Genomic DNA, 24,670 nt, shown 5'->3' on the forward strand with positions numbered 1-24,670 from the left:
GCTCTCCCGTGGCGAACCATCCAACTCGATCAATAATTAGACTCTGGAGGAACATTTGCATCATCAGCCAAGACTGGCGAGCAGTCGTTCCTCATCACAACCATCATCTCACACGCTGTAATGGAAGGAAATAAATGAGAGATCCCGTTTAAATGTGGGTTCGATTTATCGGGAACCAGGAGAGCAAAACCAGCAGTTACTCACATGAACACGAGTAGATTACAGTGATGGGGAATCAATGAGACAGAGTTTAGTCAGATAGCCTGATGCTACAGAGAGGTGATTGGTTTCCCAGATGACAATCTATGATGGTAGACTGTCTGTGTGTGTGTGTGTATGACACTTTGTAACGAGTGAATTCAAAGATGTTCTCTTCAAGAGCAGGAGCTTGTTCGCTGATGAAGTCTTTGAAACCGGGCATGTCAAGTCAACATATTGATTCACTATTGTTCTTATGTAACAACACGGGATTTTTAAACTGATGGCGCCACCTACTGACCCCTCAACAACACGACACTGCTTCACGAAGCTTCATCAGACCATCAGTAGTTTAATCTCGTGGCAGTCATGAGTTTTCTCCCCCGGTATGTTGTCCAATGGTCAACAACCGGTTGTAAAAAGTGATGCTTACAATAGCACAATAGCTGCAGTTCATCGAATGTCCACTTGAGGCTTGAGAAAGTGATTATCCATTAGCCAAATATTATTTTATTATAGGAAATCTTTGGACTCCAAATATCTCAAAACTGCTTGTCTGTAATGTACCTTTAAACAAACAAAAACTAAACAAGTCCATATTTTAATCTTGTTTGTAGCGGAACCTAAAAGGCTTATGGGAGGTTATTAACATGATAACTTTATTGGTATTATGGGTAAAGAACACATGAACTGAATATAAAAAACGTGTTCAAATTCCGGTCTTTTGCACTTTATTTCGAAGGGCTTTTTCCGGTTTCTCTCCTAATCATACTTCATAGTGCGGTGAAATGTACGGCGTCACATGTTGACTTCTTCTTCTGACCGTCATGAGGACCTTTGACCTCCTTATCCTCCTATTTTCCTTACTTCTCTAAAATACCTTTTATGGCAATAAAAGACCTGGAACGGATTATTTTTCTGTGGCTTGTCATGTGAGTGATACGGGCAGCAGAGTGTACGGGTGTTAAAAGGTAGCCTCCCCTGGGTTTGGCATCGTTTGTTTTTTTTGGCGTTGGCGTGACATGGAACGGACACTGCCCCATGCTGGGTATTGGTGGAACTACAGCCTCTGCTGAAGGGACATCTGGGGACAATTGTGTAGGTCTCAGCTTACGATCTTTGCTGGAATGTGCTGGATATTTTGGGGAGTGAGGCTCATGCGATGCACGTTTAAGGGTTCTCCTCTCATGATCGGTTGGCACCCGAGTTGTGGCCCAGATGTCTGATTTTTTTTTTTTGGACGTCTAAAGCCAACCTCAGGCGGCCGTTCCACTAGGATATGTCCTTCATCACAATCATGTGTTTTAGACGCGTCTCTGATGGGCTCGGGAAGCACCTCCGGTCAGGCCTGCGTCAGCAGTGTCAGTGTCAAACACATTAATTTGCTGGAGTTAAAGGCTGCGTAGTATGTCCTGCTTTATCCGTCTACCCAGCTGTCACGGTCCAACGTCCTAGTCTGCTGACAGTTTCTTCACTGGGGTGAAGTTAGACCCCCATCCCTCCGGAGTGTGGCTACTAGGACGAGCTGGCTGTGGGTTGACCGTCACCTGCTCACCCTCAAAGCCCACACATAATGTCTAGAGGAACAGCCCAGGACAAAATGAGTCAGAGTTGAAGGAGGCTGAACTCTGGTCTTGGTTGGCCAGCTAGGAGAACTTTGAATCGGGGCCCCCTAAGATTCTTGTATTAATGTGAATAGCGTCCCTGAGCCCTTGGGTCATTCATTCAGGTGAATGAGGGCTCAGAAAACATTACCATTTCTAGGGTGATTGCTTAAGGTGTGTCCTTTTTTTGTATGGGACAAGCTGAGCGACACCCTGGATTGCGTTTGATGGTGAAGGCCCTGGTCCAGTCCAAACAAAGGCCACATGCCTCTAAAGGTTGTTTTTTTTATCCTTGCCGGTGCCTGGACTCGTTCTTGGTTGTCTTGTCTTTCTTTACCTGTCTCCCTATTTGCCCTGAGTGACTTCCTTGGACTCAAGAGGAAGTTGTCCATTTCTTTGCACCCATCCAGCGTTCCATCCGAAGGCTTATCACCTTCTCCTTCCATGCGACAATCCTTTTCAGGAAGCGCCCCCCCCCCACGGCTTCACAGTACCCCAGACCAGGAAAGGCTTCTGTCTAGTGAGGGCTGTGGCATTACAGATCTGTTATGGCAGATGTTTCCCTTGTTTGCAGGCAAATTAACAAGGGCGGTTCCAAACAACGTGTAGCAGAACATGCTAATGAAGCACAACTGCCAGCAATCTGCAATGAGACAACCCTTCAAATACTCGGTGCCCCAAAAGACCCATGTTCTGACTCTCCCTCGTAAGACCTTCTGGATTCGTGATTTTGGTTTATTCCTGGCCTTATTTTGTCAGTTCTTTCTGTTACTCAGTTTTTGTTATTGACTCTTCTTCTTCACACAATTATTTTAGTGGCCGTGCACACACCCTGTTCTAGATTTTTGTTGTTTTTGTTTGGACTTATTGAAAACATATAGACCTGTAAAAGACAAATAACTTATATACTTACATATTGCTGATATCTTGTAGACTTATTAATTATAGTGTGGTTGTTTGTGTAAATTCAATTTTATTTCCTCGTGTTCTCTGCAATGTCTTCCAATTGTGGTATTTTTGTTAATATATCTTGTCAATACTGAAGGTAAGTTGCTTCTTGTAAAGCAATGAAAGGTTTAATTGTCAACACTGAGAGCTCTCCCTTATATTTTCTTTGTTGTCTAGGAGACGCGCCCAGAATAGGTGTCACCTGACGACCAAAATGCTTTTACAGTCGATCAGAGACGGTGTTTTCATACGAAATACTGAGAGACTGTTTCAACTCACCAGGAAGATAAACCAGAACGTGACTTTTATATAATACACGTGAGGTTTGTGATTATAAAAAGCGTAACAACATTGCAGTTACATTGTTCTGACACACGGGGGAACCAGAATTATATTTTATTCTTACGAAGAACTGAATCGTGTGACATGTCCTTATAACAAAATAATATAAAAATATCTTGTCCTGTTTGATCACCAGTCACTCTTTAAATCGCAATGCCTGAAGTTGTTTCTTATTTCTAAGTTGTTCAAATGCATAGGAAAAGTATTACTTTTTATTAAAATTGCTTGTTTCTTGGTCAGTTTTACCAGCCAATGTCAAGCTGTATTTCACCAGTTATAAGTTAAATCAATGAATTACATTACATTCTAGCAAAGGCATATACAGTAACTGGTTTATTATATATTATAAGGATGCTATGCAAACTAGAATTGTGTGCTTTATTGTGTTATTTACTGTGACTGCAGATTTAAAGAATTATGAATCTTCATTTGAGACATATTTACTATGTTCGAGGGGAAATCTAGGGTGGAACGAATATACTTTAGACTTTCTTTTATTGTCATTGCACAGAAAACACAGCAGTGAAACTGGCAAGGAAATGTGTTGCTTGGCAACCGTTAAATAACACAGCAGAGTGAATGTGTATAAGAAAAAGTATAAATATTAATATTAATAAGTTAAAAATAGTGCAATATAGAATAAACAGAATAAATCAAGTTTTAAATATTGCATCTAATAATTAATGTATATAAAAGTATAGTTATAAATATAATGTAGACAAGAGTGTGGCGGATGATAGCATTTTTTGTTTTGTGTGGATCTTTGACACTATAAACATTTTGATGCACACAAGTGTGACCCTGGTTGATGGTTGATCACACATTCATCTTCCAAGGAGCCCATCGAATATAGTAAAAGACAACATTAAATTATTTCAAAAGAACTACTACCTGTTGACTCAGAGCAACAAAAAAAAAGTCGGCTAACGGGAGAAAAACCTCTTAAACACTAGCTTGTTGAATTCCTGAGTTGTTTTTATTTACATTTCAACAGTCACAGTGAGGTTGTTCACTTCTTTACTTCATGGTTTTTGATACAATGCACTTATCATTAAGTAAGTTATTTGTATGTATATAGTGCTTTTCCAGATCAGGGTCACAAAGCGCTTGAACAATCAAACCAATACTCAATAAAATATATACTTAAAAGGTCAAGATAACATCGGGAAACAACACAGGAGTTCCAGAAAAACAAGAAAAAGCCTGCAAAAATAAAGATGTCTTAAGTACTCATTAATTACATTTAATTTATTTTATTTTGTCTTTATTAATTGTTTAATTTATTTTAGTAATTTATGCTAATATCCCTAGAGAATAAAAAAAAAGCGGATCCCCTTTGCAGGATGTTATTGACAACCTAAAAAAGCAACTCGCTAATTCGCCACACGATGGCGCTAGTGTTTCACGTAACGATTTCACACCAAAAATTTTGGGAAACACTTAAAATGTAAATGATATGATGGTTTACGTATGTAAACATTCGATTGCTTATTTATTAGTGAATAATTAATTATTATTATTCTACTATTACTCATTATAGGTGTGGGTTCAAATCTTTTGTTTCACGGTTGGCTTTGGAAATAGACGTTAACGTTCTTCGCGGGAATTGAAACCCTCGCGCGTGCACACACGCACACGCGCGCGTCTCTGGCCGCTGATAGGTCCGTGAAGAAGAGAAAAGAGAATGTATTAAAGCTGCTGCATGAAGGAGACGCGCTCCTCTGACACGCTGCTTCTGCTGGATCTCAACACCAACAGCGTCTCTGCTGGGATTGTTTTCTCCTCAGAACCTCCCTGGACATCCGTGTGCGTGGCCTCCAGCACTGACCGAGATGATGCTCCACATCTGTGTCCAGTGATTTTGGGTTTTGTACAGTTTTTTTTGCAACAATTTGTTGCAGCTCTGTGGAGAAGTGATGGTGCCGGTGTCGCCTCCTCGTCTCGTGTCACCGTGAGAGCGAACTTTCTGTTCTGGGTTTTTTTTTTGTTATTTTTATTTTTATTTTAGATGTTTTCTACTCGGACCGCGATTTTCTGGGAGATAATCCTCCGCTTTCCTTTTCAATTATGTTCACTTTTGCTGCCTTCTGCTACATGCTGTCTCTGGTCCTCTGTGTCTCCCTCATCTTCTTCGCGATATGGCATGTAAGTGTCTTAAGATTACTTTTTAAAAAATGTATTTAAAAAGCATTTTACTTGAAGGACATTAAGGAAAAAAAAAATCAATACTGCAGCTATAATTTTGGGGGGAAATTCTCTGACGCCAGGTGCTCACCTGTTTCTTCGGCTCCTGCTTTTTTGGAGCCAGATTCCTGCAATTTCCTCCCATGTGTGACCTGATTCTTCCTCAATATGGAGCCACTGCCGACTGTATTTAAAAGTCATTTAAAGCTTCACCGTCATAAACTTGTCAGGGGTATTGGGGGGCGTTGACGCTCCATCGTTTTCTCTGATGAATTTACGGCAATATCACAAAAAAAAATAGATTTATGAGCCACAATCCCCTTCTTTTCCGCTCAACTAAACCGGCCGGACTCGACACGGCTGACCGCGTTATGGTATTTTTTGAATAATCTAATTATTTTCCTTCGGCATATCTATATCATTCAAAGACAGATTTGGGTCATGTTTGCCAGCGTAGTGCCCACTGGGTCCGATGTTTAGCCTGGAAACAGAACCTGATTCACTTGGCAATTACGGCTAATAGTGGCTGTATCTACTGGCCCATGTGTCAGCTCAAACAACCGAAATAAAGAGAGACCAGAATAGTGCACTGCAGTCACCAGTGAACTAAAAGGAAAACAGGCACAAAAAAATCCAACCCCCCCCTTTCTTCATCGGCGTCTGCAGCTGATGAAGCAGGACCTCTGTCAGAACTGCTTAATAATTGAGCGACAGAAGCCGTGGCATCAATCAGCGAGAGAAAGGCAATATTGTGAGGCTTCAGCAATAACCAGGTTGTGCGTTGGATTCCCGCCCGAGACAGCAGCGAGGACACGTAATAATAAGCTCCTGCTCTCGGAGTCATCACGTAATATCGGGGAGCAGAGGAAGTGTGCGGCGCATTAACACATGCCAGCTGCCAAAGGCTTGCCCTGGATGTTGGCTGCAACTCTTTCACTTCATGTCGGCCATGTTGGCAGTTGACCATCTCTGTCAGAGATCCTTTTCATCTCCAGGAGCTCGTCAAAGAAGGGGCTGTTCGAGGACCACCTTACGACGAGCGAGAGAATGAATCCATCTTTATCGTTCGCGTGGGAAAATACACACACATTAGCCCCTATAGCACGTAAGATGTCCTCGGTAAACTGACCTGAACATAAAAAATGTTTCACTGCAAAATTGTGTGACCACAGTATTCTGTTGTGCAGTTATGAGTTTGTTAGAATTGATATCCTTAAAGTATGATTGTCAAAAAGTATTGTTCAGGAAGTGTGTTTGAAACTTTTTGATCATAAGGGAAGGTTGTTTGATAAACGCAGAGATAACTAGAAAAGCACTGAGACGTTGCATAACTCCGCCAAGGAGCTCATGCGATTAATATTTTCTTCGTGCCTCGCAAGGTTCACCAATAACATGACAGTTGGTTCACATCAGTGATCGTTATTTTATTTCCTTTTTTTGGGGGGGGCGAGTTCGTAACGGGGAGCATCAGTATTTACAAGAGATTTAAGTGAATGAGGAAACTACAGAACATCACCAGAATTTTCTGTTTCAAAAAAATAAATTCATCCCAGCTACACAGGGTAAGAGGCAAGTGACACGCTGAGTATGTCTCTGATCAGACACTCACACTTATTTACAACGTAGAGCCATAAATTAACCTTTTAGATTGTAGAGGAAATCGGAGTATATAGAGGAAATCCACACTAGAAAATAGGAGTTAGTATGTGGCATCAATCTGTGCTTATTCATGACTGTTTGTCTGAGTTAAGTTAGCTATGATGTTCAATTGCTGCTTGTAATTTAAAAATAAATGGTTGATTTGTTGACACTTATGTTAAAATGGATTTTTTTAACATAAGAAATCAGAAAGCCGGGGGAATATTGATATTGATTTATGAAAAAACAGGATGAGAATCAATGATCCGACACCACGGACTGGAACCAGAAAGCTTTAAGTAGCAGCTGATAGAAGGTTGACGGATTGGAAAGAAAGGAAGAATAACATAACTTTTCATGAAATTTCTCTTTGTTTTTCTTCTCTGATTTTGTTTGTCCTTCTCTTACCCAACGGCTTGTATTCTGGGATATGTATTAATCAAGCTCAAGATAGTTTCTATAATCGATTATTTGAAATTGGTCTTGTTGCGATGTAAAAGCCCCTCTCGTATTGAACTATATTTTTCGCTTGTGTCCATGTTTTATTTTCTTTGACGGTCCCTCACTAAGAGCTCGATATAAAGTATAATGTGGCACTTTAAATACATTTATTTCCCAGTGAAGAAAATAATATAATTGATTTTCCTCCAGTCGAAACAGTTATCGTATGATCTGGGATTCTCGGGATGCTTCCTGGATGCCTTTTCCTGATGAGGCATTCGGAGCCTGTGCGACTGGGAGGAAGCCCTGGGACATACCCTCGACTTCCTGCTGGGATTACGTCTCACTGAATCAGTGTTTTCACTGATGAATCTGTCAAGAGCTTAGTCTGCATTCTGATACTGTCTAAGAAATTTTAAAAAAGAACTGTATTTAACCAACACTGTAGAACAGAGCGTCTCTCCAGTGGGACCACATGTCCATGTTTTAATTAACGTACCCACCTCTGGTGAGTTTTCCAGTGTCACGTACCCACGGTACTTCGAGCCTGGTGGTCTCCAGTGCCAGTGACGCCAAACACCCGCCACACATGCCTTAATGGATTGAAAGAGCCTTGTCGTCGAGATCATTTACTTAACTGTGGTTACATTACATGTCCACAGTTTTGTTATGTTGCCAAGGGAGGCTGAAGGATGTGTGCGGAAGCAGCGAGGCTTTGCTAGCAGCTGCACTAATTGGACAAACAAGTTTATTTTGTAAATATTTCAATGAAAAGAGAGTTTTGTACAAACAGACACATACTGATGATACAATAGAGTCACACATCTATTTAAGAGACACTTAAATCAACACATTCGTTGACCTTTAATACAGAAAGGAATTGCTACTTGATTGCGTAAACATTGGTTTTAATGAAATACGGTCAATATTCCTACCATGACTTTAAAACCACTTATAAAAGTAGGTTTGTTTCAGTGCATTTTAAAGATGTGTTAATATTGCAGCTTGAAGCCGTTCATTAAAAACAAAGGCTGAGCAGAAAAACAAAACGGATGATTCATGGATCAATCCTTTTCACAAATGCAATTGAAGCAATGATTCCTAACCTTTTCATGAGCACATATGTCGTGTCAGAAAAGTCATGTGCATTCAGTGCACATTAATAACGAAAATTTAGTTATGATAATTCAACTACCAAGATGCAGAGTTTGAACTATGTTTCACATGATTTTGGTTTTCCTAAGGGAATGACATTGTTGTTGTTGTTTTTGCACTGTTTTTATTTTTATTATTATTATTATTATTATATATTTTTCCTTCCACAAAGTTTTGTGTATATTGTTTATCCTTATCTATAATCATCAGAGCACTGGCTAGTGCAATAAAAAACATAAAAAAAATGTTGGAATGTTGAAAATTATAGCTTTTTTTGCAATTAAATTCACATAAACATTTATTTCGGAAAAACAATCGCAATATGTGCCACTTGGAATTTTTTTTTGCTTCCACTTAAGATGGTAAATAAAAACGTTAAACAAGCCCATCTTCCTGCCATAAAGTCTCACCAGGTGAAAATCTGGCCAACCGACCTTTAATGAAATACCATGGGAAATCTAGATGATTTTTTTTCTACTTATTATTTTATTGTTGCTCTAAATGATGCAACGTTGCCGCGTCAACACCAGATTGCTCTATAGCCACGGGTTGAAACGGCAGTTGCATTTGTTTCCTATCATTCTGTCATGGCTGAAATACTGAGAGAGATTCTTGAAGCTTCCAGGAAGAAACTCAATCCAAGCCTTTCACTCATTCTGTAAAGATAAGTAGAACATCTTTAAGACAATTAAGAAGTACTGTCTGTCTCATATATTTAATATATCACTCAATATTTAATGCAGGAACACAACTGCAGTTTTGATCAATCTGTTCAATACATCTATCTGGTGTTATTAGTCAGGTAAGCCTTCCTAGACATGATATCAATATTGTTTTAGCTCCCTGCTAGATTCTTACACTTCATTCTATGCAGTCACAACATTTGTCTCTTTTCCTTTTGTTAAGTCGGCCATCATTGATTTTTGAAATGTTGGACGCCAGTCGAGTTCCGTTCATCTTTGTACCAAGTGACTTGGGAGCTGCATTGTGAGGTTCCTGGTGATGAGTTTGCATGATACTTTGACAAGTACGGGGCATTCACAGGTCTGGTGGAGGTGTTGCAGGGAATTATCATTCACAGTGAACAAGCAGATCTCTTCCTCTTCTGAAACTGTGCTGTTAACATGAAACGGCAAATCAAGTTGTTTGAAGAGAGAAAAGACAAGGAGGAAGAAAAGGTTTATCGGAGAAGTCATTACGAGTTTGATGAAATCAGGTTCTTGTCAGACCTAATTTGAAAGATAAGAGTTAACTCCCGATCCTTTCTGGCTATTTGTTTTTTTTAATTCTTTTTAATCGTGAAAGAGACAATTTAGGGATATTGGCAAAAAAAAATGGCAGAATTATTTGTTTTGTGAAATTTGGAAGATGCAGGAGGAATACAAATAAGGCGATGCTTGTAGGCTATATTTGTGTGTGCAGTAAAGAAAGACGAAGACAAATGAAAAAAATAAAAAAATGACAATCTTGTATTGATTCCTGCAACATCTAAAATATTCATGTTTTTGGTAGCAACCTTAAATATTAATGGACTACAATCTACCCACAAGGGGGAAATATTTGGTATTTATAATTTTATGAAGGTCCATTTTCAAAATGCATGATTCTGCCCGTGTGACTCAAATCCAATCCTCTTTAAATATTGGATTTTAATAGAAAAAACTACACCGGATGGGAGTGTAATTTAACAACATTTAAAAAAAAGTTTAAAAACAACCCCAAGTAATCATGTGCCATAAAAAAAGTAATGGTAAATGTTTAATATGAATACAATTATTCCTCTTTGGTTCTTTTCAAGTTCTACAATTTTAATTTTTTTAATGTACAGAGTGTTTCTAATATATGAGCAATATTCATTTTGTATTATTTCAAGATCTTTGGCTACCATACACCACTCTTTTTTTCTTTGTCCATGTGTCTTTGTGGTTCTATGTCGTCACAGTAAAACAATTTAATTTTTGTGCCCACTTCTCTGTTATGTGGTCATGGTGCTTCAAGTGTCTCATAAAGACATCATGGTGAAAAATTGGTTTTCAATTGATTTTAATCTGTGACGCAAACCACCTACAGTCCAGGCATCTGGAGGCTAATAGAGGTGGAGATCAGTGTTTAGCTGAGCTGGCTTAACATTGATCCACATGTGAATTAACACCAGGTGACCTGAAATCCATCATTCTCACCCCACTGGTCCCCCTGTATACATGGTGCATTATAGGGATTGTGTGTGGTGGAAGCTTAAGTCGCAAAAAAGACGTAATTAAAAAGTGTGGCTAGATTGGTTTAGTGCAACGGTTGGCAACACGCATGCGGCTCTTTCTACACTCTGATGCGGCTCACTGAGTTTTTTGAAAATAAGTATAAGTATAGTGTTGGAATTTTATTTAATGTTTCATAGCTTTTTTCCAATGATGCATGAAAACGAAGGGACTTTACAAGGACCGACAAGGAACAGTAACACGCACAACAACAAGCGTAACAGTATTTTACTTTAGTTTGTTACAATTTGTGCAGGCCTAAAAAAAAATCAAGACCTGGTAAACTATAATTTCTTTTAGCCTACATAGAAAAGTCAGTCAGTTACAGACATGCACATTATTACTGTGTAAACTAGGTTAGGTGTGATATCACATCATTTTGTTTTTAATGTCCTTTTATTTTGTATTCTGCATTGTTTAAATTATAGTAATAGTAATAATAATATAATAATGCTGATGATGAAACACATATATTAATGTATATATGACCCTCCAGAGTCACATAGTGCTTTACATATTGAAGGGAAAAACAACCATGACTCAGTTAAACAACTGCAAAGAAAATATACATAAATATACATAACAAAATATTTTTATGATCATTATCAATACTTATAGTTTAAGTACACAATATTCAAATTTTAACGTATTTTCAAGCGATTTAGGCTGCAGTATGGAGGTTTTTTCGATGAAGACGCAGACAACTTGGCTCCAGTTTCTACATTAAAATGAACATACATTTTTGTCCATTACTCTAAAAATGAACAAATTACTCTGAAAATAGTCCCAACCGTTAGTCGACATGAGGTTGAGTAGTTCATGATTGAAGTTTGAATTTTGAGTGAGCGTTCACTAACAAACATTTTAATTATAGTTTGTTTAAATATACCATAAAGACAAATGGAGAAAGTGAACATTATACGGAATTATATTTAATTGTTAAAATCAATGGGTTTTGCGGCTCCTAGGGTTTTCTTTCCTTTAGGAAATGGGTCCAAATGGCTCTTTGAGTGGTACATGTTGCCGACCCCTGGTTTTGTGGTTATGGTTATGGTTAATATGGCACACGATATTCACCTTGTTTTTTTTTTTAGTGTAATGGCACTTGACGGGTTAACTGTGCAACCCCAACAGGGACTTCCTTCTCCGTCCACCGCAGAGTGATACAAATGTGTGCTGACATTCTTGAGAAAAAGGTCAAAAGCCAAGTTCCATCAAAGACAGGCAGTCGACCCAACAGTGACAGGGAAGTTCCTTTTACTGCTAGGTGGGAAATCCCAAAGTGAAGTGAATATGTCAGTTTACACTGAAAAACAGCTCTTACCTCTTTTGAAAGTCGAGCCTTCTTTTCCAAATTCAGTTAGCGGTGTTTAGCCAGAACGTTAAACTGTAAAGGTACACAAATACATATGTAGAGGGTGAAGTTCTGTGAGCCAACACATGTCTTAAATCAAATATCTTATAAGCTCAAATATTTATCTTTTAAATGTGAATTATTATTAGTCTTTTTCCCAGGAGGATTTTTTTTTTAGGGGACTAGGTTTATAAAGTGTTCTGACCAGGAAGACCAGTATCGTATAATGTTCCCAGCAGCAAGACCAGTATCGTATGATGGTCCTAGCAGCAAGACCCCCATCAGAAGGTGGACCCATCAGCTAGACCAATATCAAATAATGGTCCCACCAGAAAGACCAACATCAGAAGGTGGTCCCACCAGCAAGACCAGTATTGTATGATGGTCCCACCAGCAAGACCAGTATCGTATGATGGTCCTAGCAGCAAGACCCCCATCAGAAGGTGGACCCATCAGCTAGACCAATATCAAATAATGGTCCCACCAGAAAGACCAACATCAGAAGGTGGTCCCACCAGCAAGACCAGTATTGTATGATGGTCCCACCAGCAAGACCAGTATTGTATGATGGTCCCACCAGCAAGATCAGTATCGTATGATGGTCCCACCAGCAAGATCAGTATTGTATGATGGTCCCACCAGCAAGACCAGTATTGTATGATGGTCCCACCAGCAAGACCAGTATTGTATGATGGTCCCACCAGCAAGATCAGTATCGTATGATGGTCCCACCAGCAAGATCAGTATTGTATGATGGTCCCACCAGCAAGACCAGTATTGTATGATGGTCCCACCAGCAAGATCAGTATCGTATGATGGTCCCACCAGCAAGATCAGTATTGCATGATGGTCCCACCAGCAAGACCAGTATTGTATGATGGTCCCACCAGAAAGACCAGTATTGTATGATGGTCCCATCAGCAAGACCAGTATCATATAGTGGTCCCACCAGCATCATATTCTGGTCTGACCAGTAAGACCATTGTATTATTGGTCCAACCAGCATGACCAGACAAGTTTATCCATACATTTCTATAATATATCTGCAATACATTTGGTGGGTCTTCCTTTGTCCATGAAACTGCACTCTAGGGGTTTTTCCATCGATACTGGATAAGAATAAGTGCGACAGGGTGATGAGTGGCCGTGCGTGCCAAGCATGTTATGTGTTGTCAAGTTCAATAATTGCTGAAAAGGTTCATGGTGCGTCTGATAGAAGAGCGAATAGGTCAGTGTAACCAGGTGTATACATTAAGTCAAGTCAAGTTCTTTTATTGTCAAATATGCATGTATTAAGACATACAGCATAACATAAGCTCTTTTCATTGTACGTAACACTTCAGCTGATGCTATTGATAATAGTAATTTTATATAGGGTCGTAATGTCGAGGGGACTTAGGGTACGAATGTTTGCTCAAGATGATGACAATAAAGATGTCATCATTATTGTCGCACTTTTTTCTTACTATCAAGTCTGTAGAAATGTATATGTTGGACTGTTATATAATAGTAGAACAAAGCTTGAAAAGGAAAGGCTTTTTTCAATGTAATTGTTTGTTTTATTATGGAAACAATACATCATGGAAAATAATTGTTATATCAATCAATAAAAATAGAAAAAAATACTACTTTAAATTGAAGGAATCTTAAAGTAGACCTAATTTTAATAAAATCAGTTTTTTTTCCTTATTTAAAAAATGTAAATCTGGGCTTTTGTACTCCGGAAAAATTCTGAAATAGTCATTAACATCCCTCCTGTCCCCCAAAGAAATGAGAGATAAAAAATATATAAGCCTCATTCGCTTCTTACATGTCTGTACGTAGATTTCAGCGCGAGCTGCTGCTCTACTGGTTTCTAAACCACTCGCCAGAGGTTGGTGAGGAATGGCTGTGCAGGGAAATTAACCAGTGGGTTTAAATCCTAATGAATAATTCAGACTTAACTTTAAATAATTCAAAAGGAGTGTGTAGTTTGAGTATGCTGTGATTGTTGTCTTTAATCTTAATTAATTCCATACTGATGCCTCGGGACTGGTTATTGTTGGGTCAAAGCCTGGTGCAAATCAGTAAAAACGAGCGGAGATGTAGCGTTAAGAAGGTAAAAACTACACAAAACTGTAATCGTCCATAGTCTGCACAGCAACTGCACACGGTTTATACACAATTCCCCATGCCAGGAAAAAACGGAGGGTGCCAGTTCGTTGGCTGTCACCACCAGCAGACCTTGACTTCAAAGTATTCTCTGGGAGCAAACATCCATATCAACACTTCCAGCTTTGCAACAACAACAAAAAAAAACAGTGGTTGCCAGAGGGTTTTCCTCAGGAATCACACATCGAGGATGACACGGATTCGTGGTCTGCAGCTCTCAGGCATGTTTCAACTTCTGATCATCATGACTGTGATAGCTTCTAAGGTATTTAGGATAAAGTAGAATTTAGTTTTGGGGGTGTACTTTCCTTTAATGGGTCATAGATGATAACCTTTTTTTATTATAAGACGTTTTTATTTGTTCAGGCTTTTCCTTGATTTTCTGGAACTCCTGTTGTGTTATCAGTTTTATCTTGACCTTTAAAGTATATACTTTAGTGAATATTGTTTTGATTGTTTAAGCGCTTTGTGACCCTGGTCTGGAAAAGCGCTATACAAATAAAAAATACTTACTTACTTACTTACAATGTGTTTAATATTATTATTCCTGAACTATTGTCATGAATTTATTTCACTATCTACTGCTCATTGCATCACAATGTAAACAAGCTACTGGATCAAACAACTCGGAACATACTGTACGTATATAGTTGAAAAATGATCTACTGTACATGGACATGAAGCTTCTGTAACTCACATTTCTGGCGTCTGCACGAGTTGTAACGTTCGAAAACTCCATTTGCCTAGATTAATGTCTCCATGAAGGCTGTATATGTGATCCCATCACCCATGAGGAACATGCTGGGAGAGGCTAACACACTGGAACGGGGCGAGGCAATGAGCCAGGATTGTTGTTTGCATCCGCGGGGAAATAACATGTAAAGCGCTGCCTGTCAGAGCGGAGCTGTGGGAAATAACCCGCGATCGCGGCGAACCTTCTGATGTTAATTCCCATCCCGAGCGAACCCATGGACCACAAACGCAGAGATCTCAGCGTACACATTGCATACGAGGCGTGGGCAACGCTGTGATCCAATTCCTTTGACTTCCTTCACTTGCGCACACATTCAGTGTTTCTCCCACCGAGCTATCCTCATATCTGGCTGCCTACAGAGGCTAAACCGCTGGGATGATGACACCTGCCTGGGTGGTGCAGCTGCCTCCGCCGCATGACTATCAACCAGGGTTTTGCACCTCATTTTTACTTGCCTTTGTTGGTAATGGAATCCCACAATGCAACAGTAGAGTGAGTGCGGATGAGAGAAGCCATAGGGGATGGATTCCCTACTATCTTAAATGATTTTTCTCATTTTCTACTCACCGTCATGTCGCCTAAAGGTTGGGATTCTTTTCACAGAAATGTGTTCCTTTTTAGAGTTAAAGAAAAAAATGTATGTCCATTTTAATGAAACAACTGGAGCTCAGTGGACGAACTTCCTCCAAAAAGACGCTTAAAAACATCCATATACCTCCGTCCTGCTCAGTAAAGTAACCATTTAAAGGCAATCTATTCCAGATGAGATTTAAAGAAACTCGTCATTTTTAGGACTTGACATTTCACATCCCGACATTTAGGAATCTTTAAATAACTGTGTGTAGTCAAGGCCTTGTCATTATTTAAAGGATATATGAAGAATTCAGTTTGATATATTATAGGCTGTATTAAAGTACTTGCAGTAAGTGCAGGCAGAACGCTGACCCTGGACTGAAACAAGATCCGTTTGCGGTACATGATGTCTTTGCTGTGCGGGAAATGGAATCTGTGCATTTTATTGATCTTCGAATCCCTGGACTAGCAATTAAAACACTGTTGGCAGATCAAATACTGTTCTTTCAGCACTAGAGGAGGTCTGGTCTAGTCAACTGATCTGTCTTTGCTTTTTTTATTATCATTATTATTTTTTTAGTTTGAAAATGAAAGCATGAACAGAGATGATCCTGTGCCCTTCACACTCATAATCTCTATTTGCATTGATTTAAATTCTGTTTTTAATCTTGGTTGGTGTCGACGTTCGTCCAATCCTGTCTGTCCGGGGGCGCTTCTTTTCTGAGCCCATCAGTGCGTCACTGTTTCTGTAACTCAGCCAATCATACAACGCCGCAAAACATAATGGTGTTACGGCAGTTTGATCCTTACTCTTGACAGTTTAATTTTACTTTTTCGTTTATGATCGTTTTGTATTTGCAGTGTCTTTGTGATGAGTGGGTAGAGGGTGTTTCTGATGGTGCAGAGGACATGTTGTTTATAGTGTTCCTCTAGTTTTGTCAATAATTTGGTTTATCCTGTATGATGCATGTTACTTTAAATGTATTTTTTACTAAAAAAAAAGAAGCATAATAAACATATATAGTTATACATCAATAGTTGTCAAAGGGTTGATTTCTACATGAAAGTCTACTTTTCGAACGTTTCTTTTATTGGTATAGTCTGATAAATGTACTGGAAAAGTACACTACTTTGGCAAGTAGTGTCATGGAATCGCTTTTGGTGTGAACGCACAGTAAGAGTTGAAGATGCACAGTTTGTCATTGAGAGTGAGTTGAAAGAAAAGCACAGGGAGGAGAGAGATAGTAGACATGTGGGATGAAGAATGTGTAAGATGGAGAGACCAGTTAAAAGAAAGGTGAAGAGACAACAGCAAATGAGGCTCACAGGGAAAGGATGAGTAAAGAGGATGATAAATATCGATTAAGGTGGATGATGGTGGATTAAATGGCTGAGAGACGATCTCAACCAAACAACATATCTAACCTATATCAATATATCCGGTTGTTATGGTTCACATATTGGATTGTTGTGCAAATGTGAGTTGTGTTGCTCCTCTCATCCAAAAACCAAAAGGGTGTCATTAGAATTTGTGTTTTGCTGTTGTGAGTATTTTTCTAACAGATGAATTGGTCTTTCAAGATAATTTAAAATGATCTAATAATGTGATTAAATAATCCTCTTCTGAAATGATTTAACCAAATGATTGTGAAAGTGCTTCTATCCAACCATCTCCTTCATCATATCCCTGATATCTCTGTTGTTTTTATTCAATTGGATCTGAACAGCACTGGCACTGAGGCTGAAATTAACCTGGCCTTTCTGTTCACTGTCATCTGCAGATAACAGCTTTTGATGAGCTTCAAGCAGACTTCAAGGTGCCCATCGATCAAGGAAATCCACTCCACGCTGTAAGTATTGGTTCTTTGTTAAGGCCAGATTTGTCATCTATTGTACATTAAACTTCAGTTTATTGTCTAACCGCTTATGGTAATGAAAAGAAGAACAACATATCAGCCTCGACTCCCTGAGATGAATAAATGAATGGGTGAATGAAAGAGAAAAAACAGTCCACATTACTTTTCCATCAATCCTTTTCTCTGCCTTTATTCATTTTCCAAATATGGCAGCTTCTAATTATGTTGTGTACTATTTTTCTTGATGAAACATCTGTTGTTAACTAATGCATCTCTAAATAAAAGTAAGACTAAGAGCAATATATTCCAGCCCAGGTTAAACATGGATCTGCTCTTGTACTAATGCCAAAGAAATATATATTCCAGGCATGTCTAAACTCTGGCCTTTGAGCAGATTTCATGCAACCCACCAATGATAACTGTTTTGTTCAATAAAATAAAATATTTTTTAAATGTTTAATGTGTTTAAAAGTTTTAAACTGTTGAGTAACATTTTACAGCAAGACCATTTGACAACTAAAGACGCCACAAAGTGTTGATGTTAATTCTTGAATCCTGTTAATATTTTTGCCATATGTACTTCAACACATTCTCATTTCTTTGTGGAACTAGTTGAAGATTTAGATGCTTTATATCGTTAGCATTTTTTTTTTTTCTATGATCTGCAGGGTGACAGGAATCTGAGGGAGAGTTCATGTTCACCAAAACCTAGATCAGACATCTCCAAAGCCATACCTGGGGGCCCCAGATTTAATGCAGCCCAAGAGGGTCACTACAACACAAGACACAAGACATTTAAAATGTTTTTGTTTTCTTGTTTTTCATCCCACGTAAGTGAACCAGATGGAAAACGTAGTTAATCAATCAAGTGTTGATGCTAATTCCTAAATTATTTTTCCTTCCCATGAATAAGTTCGACCTTTTGTGTTGAATAGTGTTAGGGGTTTTGTTCCGATGAACCGACCCCTCCCCGGTATAGATACGTGGTGGTGGTAAAGAAGGACACAGACACAGGAATAAGTTTAAGAGAAAATTATAGTTTAGCAAAAGTCAGAGAATAACTTACATGATCATTGGCCTTGGCAGAGCAGAGATCTATTGCAGAGACGTCTTTCATTTCCAAGTGGAAAGTTCTAACGAAATGCTAGATCTTTTATAGTATGGTCAGTCCTGCTTGTGTCATTGGACAGCAACTCTAAACAATTGGCTTCTAAGATGCCATGTGGTCGTTGTGGAAAGTGACCGCATTTGATCTCTTTTAGAGAGAATCTGTTTATCAGTTGACTTATGCAGATGTCTGTCCTTGAGCAGAGACTTGCTGGCAACATCTAAAGATTTGTAATGGTTCTCTCAGTGTGTAGGCTTGACCTGACAGCAGCTGCCTCTTATTTTGAAAAAGAAAATGTAATACACAAGCCCTTTTGCAGCCCTTTTTACTAACAACGTGTGAAGAGTACTAAAGTACTCCTTTAAACAATATTGAATCCAGCATGCAAGCGTTGTCCACATCTGGAGCACTTAGCCATGGGTGATAATGTATTAGCGGTATGTATAGAAACCTTTCTCTTAGTTATCCAACAGACTTTAACATTTAATGTGCACAGAGTCGTTTCATTTGATTATGTATGGAAACAAAGTGGAAACTATTGAATTTTAAATTAGCATGTTTTCGACAAGTCATGGGTGTTAACGCATTAATACATTCTCATACGTTCAGCTGAGTGTGTCCTTTAACTTTTCCTTCCACATCATTTCTCAAATTCGTCCAGCAGAGTGTTCTCTTCTCTAAAATTCAAATACTTTGTGGTTTATAAAAAAAAAAGTGTCTACAGCAGCATTTGTAAGAATAAGAGGAGAAAAATGCACATTAGTGTGTGCCAGCGTTGGGAAACAGCCCTCAGTTAAGTTGTTTTAGGAGAAATTCCAGCCCTCTAAATCTCTTTCCCCAAGGTCTTTTGGGCTTTTACTAACACAGCAGGCTGTTAATAATACATGTGGCTATAGTAGAGTGTGAGCAGTCCGTCTGAAGGTGACTTTGACTTAAGAGCTAATATCTGGATTGACTTCCATACATCCTGGAAGAAGAAGTGAATGACCGAAAAGTTGGTCGAAAATGTGTCATTGACTTGAAGGACGGGTGAGGCTTAAGTAAAATCTCAAAGAAACTTTAAAGATGGTGAAACAAAGCGCAGTGGACTAGATAGAAAAAAAACTTTTATATTTTGTTTTTTTCGCGTTGAATTATATAACGCACAAAAAAGTGTCACAAAACCCAGCAGGGTACTGCTCTTGAGATTCCCCTTCTGGTATTCCTTTTGTCTTTCTAATATTTTTAACATCCCACATATCTTAAAAAAAAATGCTAACAGTTGCGGATGTGCCTCTACTATTAGTCTAACTGTGAGAGTTAACAGATTTCCCATTTGAGTCGTACAATGGACAAACAGAAACTCATAGAAGTCCAGTTCTCATTTCAGTTTTAGAAGAGGTCCAATTAACTCCATAAAATATAAATAAGTAAGTAAGTAAGTAATTTATATTTGTAGACCGTTTTCCAGACCAGGGTCACAAAGCGCTTAAAGAATCAAAACAATACTCAATAAAGTATATACTAAAAAGGTCAAGATTACACAGAGAACAACACAGGAGTCTCAGAAAATCAGGGAAAAGCCTGCAAGAATTGACATGTCTTAAGATGTTTGTTGAAGGAGTGAGTAAATCAATCAAGCGCAAAGAGAAAGAAAGATCGTTCCAAAGCGTGAGAGCAAAAGCCTGGAAGGATTTCTCTCCTCTGGTCTTGAACCGTGTTCAGGAACCATCAGTAGATTCTGATCCACAGACCTCAGAGCCCGAGCTGGGGTGTAAGTCTGGATCAGATCAGTGAAGTAAGGAGGAGTCTGACCATGAATAGATCTGAAAGTAAGAACTAGAATTTTAAAGTTGATCCTGAAAGAAACTGGAAGCCAGTAAAGAGTTTTAAGGTTCGGAGAAATGTGAGTTCTTCTACTAGAGCAGGACAGAATTCTCGCTGCACAATTATACAAATTATTCAATTGTGACCAAAGCTATGACATGTGTGATGATATGAATACTAAGTAACTGAATCTGGAGTTACTAAATTGAGCAGAATAAAACTGGATTGTACAAATAAAAAAAAACGTCAAGATTTTGACAAAATTATAATAAAAACATGCCTCATTGATTTAAAATATTTGAAACTGAATATTAAAGGTCATAATGATTTAATATTTTGTTCAATGAAATCATGTCAATTAAGCGGTTGACTGAATCCAATTAGAAATACTCTGTGATGAACCAAATGCTTTTAGAAGTAGTCTCTTTATTGAAGAATTTTTGAAGCTCTTCCAGTCTCATCCAGTGGGTTGAAAACACAAGCTGACTTAAGACCCAATGGTTGAAACTGATGGGTTTATTTAAATGTTTCCAACCTTGCAAATAACTGATATGAGCAGAATTAATTTAGGTTATTGGTTTTTCCTTTTCTCAGTCTATTTAACTCAAAGATCCTCCAGATCGTGGAAATGCATTTCCAGCGTTGAATCAGTATTGAAGCACTGCAAGACCTCCTACATGAGCTCCAGAATCTGAGAATGTTTGGATGAGTCAGACCTCTGCACGATGTCCAGCCGCAGTGACGGGGAACTGCGGAAAGATGCAGACTGGACGAGTGAGAAGAGCAGTTCAGCTGCTGCCTTAGAGACAAAACAAACAGTTTTTGATTAAACATCAGTTAATACGTGAGTTATTGTGCAGTAACGTCGTTGATACTTGTAATTCATGTTTGAAAAAAAAGGGCTGAGTTAAAAATGCATTAAATATAAATAACATAAAATAAAAACTTTTCTCATCATTACTGTGAAACTCAGAGAGCAAACTGCAGAGTAATTAATTACTTACTTAGTCTTTTGGTAGAGATGGTTTAAATATCATAAACACTAACTAGTTCGCTGCAGAGTTCTGAATCAACTGCAGGCGAGACAGCTCCTTGTTTAGACATGAAAATAAACTGATACAATAGTCCAAACGACACAAACGCATGAATTATAAGCTCCAGAAAGTGTTGTGACATCATTTTTCTCAGTTGAAGGAAACAGTTTATGATCAGTTTTCTGCAGTGTTGAACTAGATGCGTGTCTTTGTCAAATACAACACCCAGGTTTCTCAGGCTCAGTTTGACAGACTGACCTAAGTCACCCAAGTACTGACTCAACCCTGGAATCACCAGGCGCAATCATCAGAGTTTCAGTTTTGTCCACATTTAGCTGCAAAGTGTTTTCACTCATTGTTTGATTTCTAGCAAAAAATTGACTAAGATGTTCAGCCTCTGGGGCTCAGTTGGATCAAATGAGCAGTAGAGCTGAATGTCATCAGCAAAAAATGTGGTAAGAAACATGAGGAAATCTCTGAATGATTTTACCCAGGGGAATCAAGTACAGCAAAAACAATAAAATTCCCGAAACGGAACCTTGAGAGACACCACACAACATACCAGCTGATTCAGACCTTATTTGATTGGCTGACCACTGTAACATAGACCCCGACAGACCTAACCATCCATTATTATTAATATTATGATTAACCACAATAATCATAAACTACATTTTTGGAGACAGTAATGAAAAGGTTGACCTTTATTTGATGCTAAAACCTTTTTCAAAGAGTTGATGTTTTACAAGCTCAAGTCAATATCAGAAAGTTTTAAATGGCTAAATAATCCTAGATTTTCTAGATATCTACTCAAACAATACAGATACAAGGTGTTGTAAGGAGTGGCAAGTTCCACCTCAGAATGACCTCAGCTAGCTAACTTAGCACCTATACCGTTTGGGTTTCCTTTATTTATTTCCTTTGCTTAAAGTTGAAAAATCCTTTCTTTATCAATTTTGAGTCACATGTGGTAAAGATAACTGCTCTATCTACCACCGAAAAAAAGCAAACTATTAAAAAGGGTTGTAACTTCATTAGCCTACCCCGTCAATTTAACATCAGTATAAACCACCACCTTGGTTTCCTCTCCTGAGTCTCTCCCCTGCTGCTGCCTCTCTCAACTCTTGTTTACGCTTCCAACGCTGCTCCTGCGTGTCAAGCACAGTCTGGCTGAGCAACATTTCAAAGAAGCATCAACCTAATTGCTTGTTAATGACTTGACAGTCGTGAGTTTGTGTGTAGATAAACTCACGAGTACACACACCGGCTTCCTTCGAGCGGAGTGATCGGTGTCCTCCTTGAAGGGCCAGATAAAGGCGACAAGTGCACGAGTCACTCCGGACTAAATGGTTCTTGGACTTGATGTAATGTTTTGCCACTAGACTGTGTTTGTGGTTCATATGGAGGACATGAAGGATGGTTCATTGTGTCTATTACTGAAACACTGCTGTGAATTTAGATCCTCACTTTGCTCCTCTGAATTCCTTTTTGTGTCAGTCCTCAGCTGCAAGTGACTCTCACTTCCTTTTTAATGGCTTCTCATTTTAGTTTGAAACAAGTGGGATAATAAAAGATAAAAAAAGAAGGGTTTTTGTTATGCTCTTTTGCTATTAAATAATCCTCATGTGATGTGTTGGATGAGTGGCTGTTGTTTTTTAGACTCACACACAATAACATAATGTTTAATAAAATTGTTTTCGGAATTTTGCCTCTTATTTATCTTTGTGTTATCTCAGGGTCAAGGTGACCCAAAGGCCCCAAAAAAAATGTGTTTGAGGTATCCCTTGTGTTGTCTCTGGGTCAAGTAGAACAGCTTCCCTGGCTTCCATAAATACATATGCAGAGGTAGAGATCGTTAAAGATGCTTATTATCTAAAGCATGAAATGCAATTCAGCACAATTGAAAAACAACCTCATCTTTGCATATTGTTATTAAATCAAGACAATGACATTATAACTACCTAAAACAGGGGCGTCAAACTGGTCCACAAAAGGGCCGAGACGGTGCAGGTTTTTGTTCCAACCAGTCAAGCACACACAAGTTAACGAATCAGGTTTTGGCTTAAACAAGCAACACCTGACTGACAATTAATTGATTGCTGTCTTCAGACGCCTGATTGGTTCAACTATATGTGCCTGACTGGTTGGATCCAAAACCTGCACCGTCTCTACCCTTTTCTGGACCAGTTTGTACACCTGTGACCTAAAACATGAACAAGTGCAAAAAATAATGACTTTGAAATGCTTTTATGATCTGAATAGGAAATAAATCTTGATGATTTTCTGACTTCATTTTTAGGTTTGAATAAAACGAATATCACTAGACACTATAAACAAGCGATACATGTGCCAGGGAAATATGATGTCATACAATCATGGGAAACAGGAATCAGGTGAGACGAAAACACAGGTAACACGAATCAGGGCAATTAGGTCAGGAGCACGGGAGGAAGTTTACAAGACGATCATGATTTTCAGAATAAAACCAGGAAGTGAGACCAAAGGAAATAGAAATGACTGGACATGACACATAGATTGGCATCAAAGTTAGCCACATATTATCATTATTGGTCTAGACTGTACAACATGTCGCAAATGTTTGAACCATGTTTAATGAAGATAAAATCAAGCTTATATAAGCTTTACTTAAAATACAATAACCTTGGAAACTAGCATTAAGTCAAACAGTATATTACCATTAAGAAGCAAAACAAGTTGATAGTTGTAGCTTTGTATGATATTCAACCACTTGCATGGGATTTATTTCACTGATAACAACATAATTGACATAAACAATGAGCAATTACGGATAATAGTAAAAACATGTATTAATAATTGCATGTAAAATAACATTTATATTTATTTGTGGATTAGCAGATGTGTTTGTCATAGAGACAATAGTACTAATGGGTACTAGAATATGAACGACAGTTACAGGCTAAGAAAGTCTGATAAAATCAGCCTTTACTGGCATCAATTGTTTTATAAATTTGAACGACAATCAAAAGTTGTAAAATATGCTAAGTATTTTAAATGTAAATAATCCCAATACTTGAAAAGAATCCAAAAATGTAGCATAACCTGAACAGAAAATGTGAATTCTAAGTGTAAAATCAAGTTGTTGGCTGGATAAGTGCTGCGAGGAGCAACAATATGCCAGGAGAAATATAGATCCTGATTACTGTGTGACTGTGTAAATGTGTTACTGTGTGCATCTGAGTGTTTCTGGGGCATCTGCTGCTTTTATACGTTACATTTTGACACATCGC

General features: G+C 38.4%; 1 protein-coding gene across 4 annotated transcripts in view; it reads left to right on the top strand.

Annotated features, from left to right (window-relative positions):
* The first annotated feature begins 4,819 nt into the window (after window positions 1–4,819).
* Window positions 4,820–24,670, top strand: part of cnih3 (cornichon family AMPA receptor auxiliary protein 3) — a 46,667-nt gene continuing 26,816 nt past the window's right edge. For all 4 annotated transcript variants that reach the window (XM_087806023.1, XM_087806024.1, XM_087806021.1 and 1 more), the window contains exons 1-2: window positions 4,820–5,237; window positions 17,379–17,447. In XM_087806023.1, the coding sequence (XP_087662149.1) occupies window positions 5,160–5,237; window positions 17,379–17,447 (147 nt within the window). In that variant the 5' untranslated portion in view covers window positions 4,820–5,159. The remainder of the gene's footprint in view (window positions 5,238–17,378; window positions 17,448–24,670) is intronic.

This window comes from Callionymus lyra, chromosome 13 (assembly GCF_982586985.1).
Source record: "Callionymus lyra chromosome 13, fCalLyr1.hap1.1, whole genome shotgun sequence".
Taxonomy (NCBI): domain Eukaryota; kingdom Metazoa; phylum Chordata; class Actinopteri; order Syngnathiformes; family Callionymidae; genus Callionymus; species Callionymus lyra.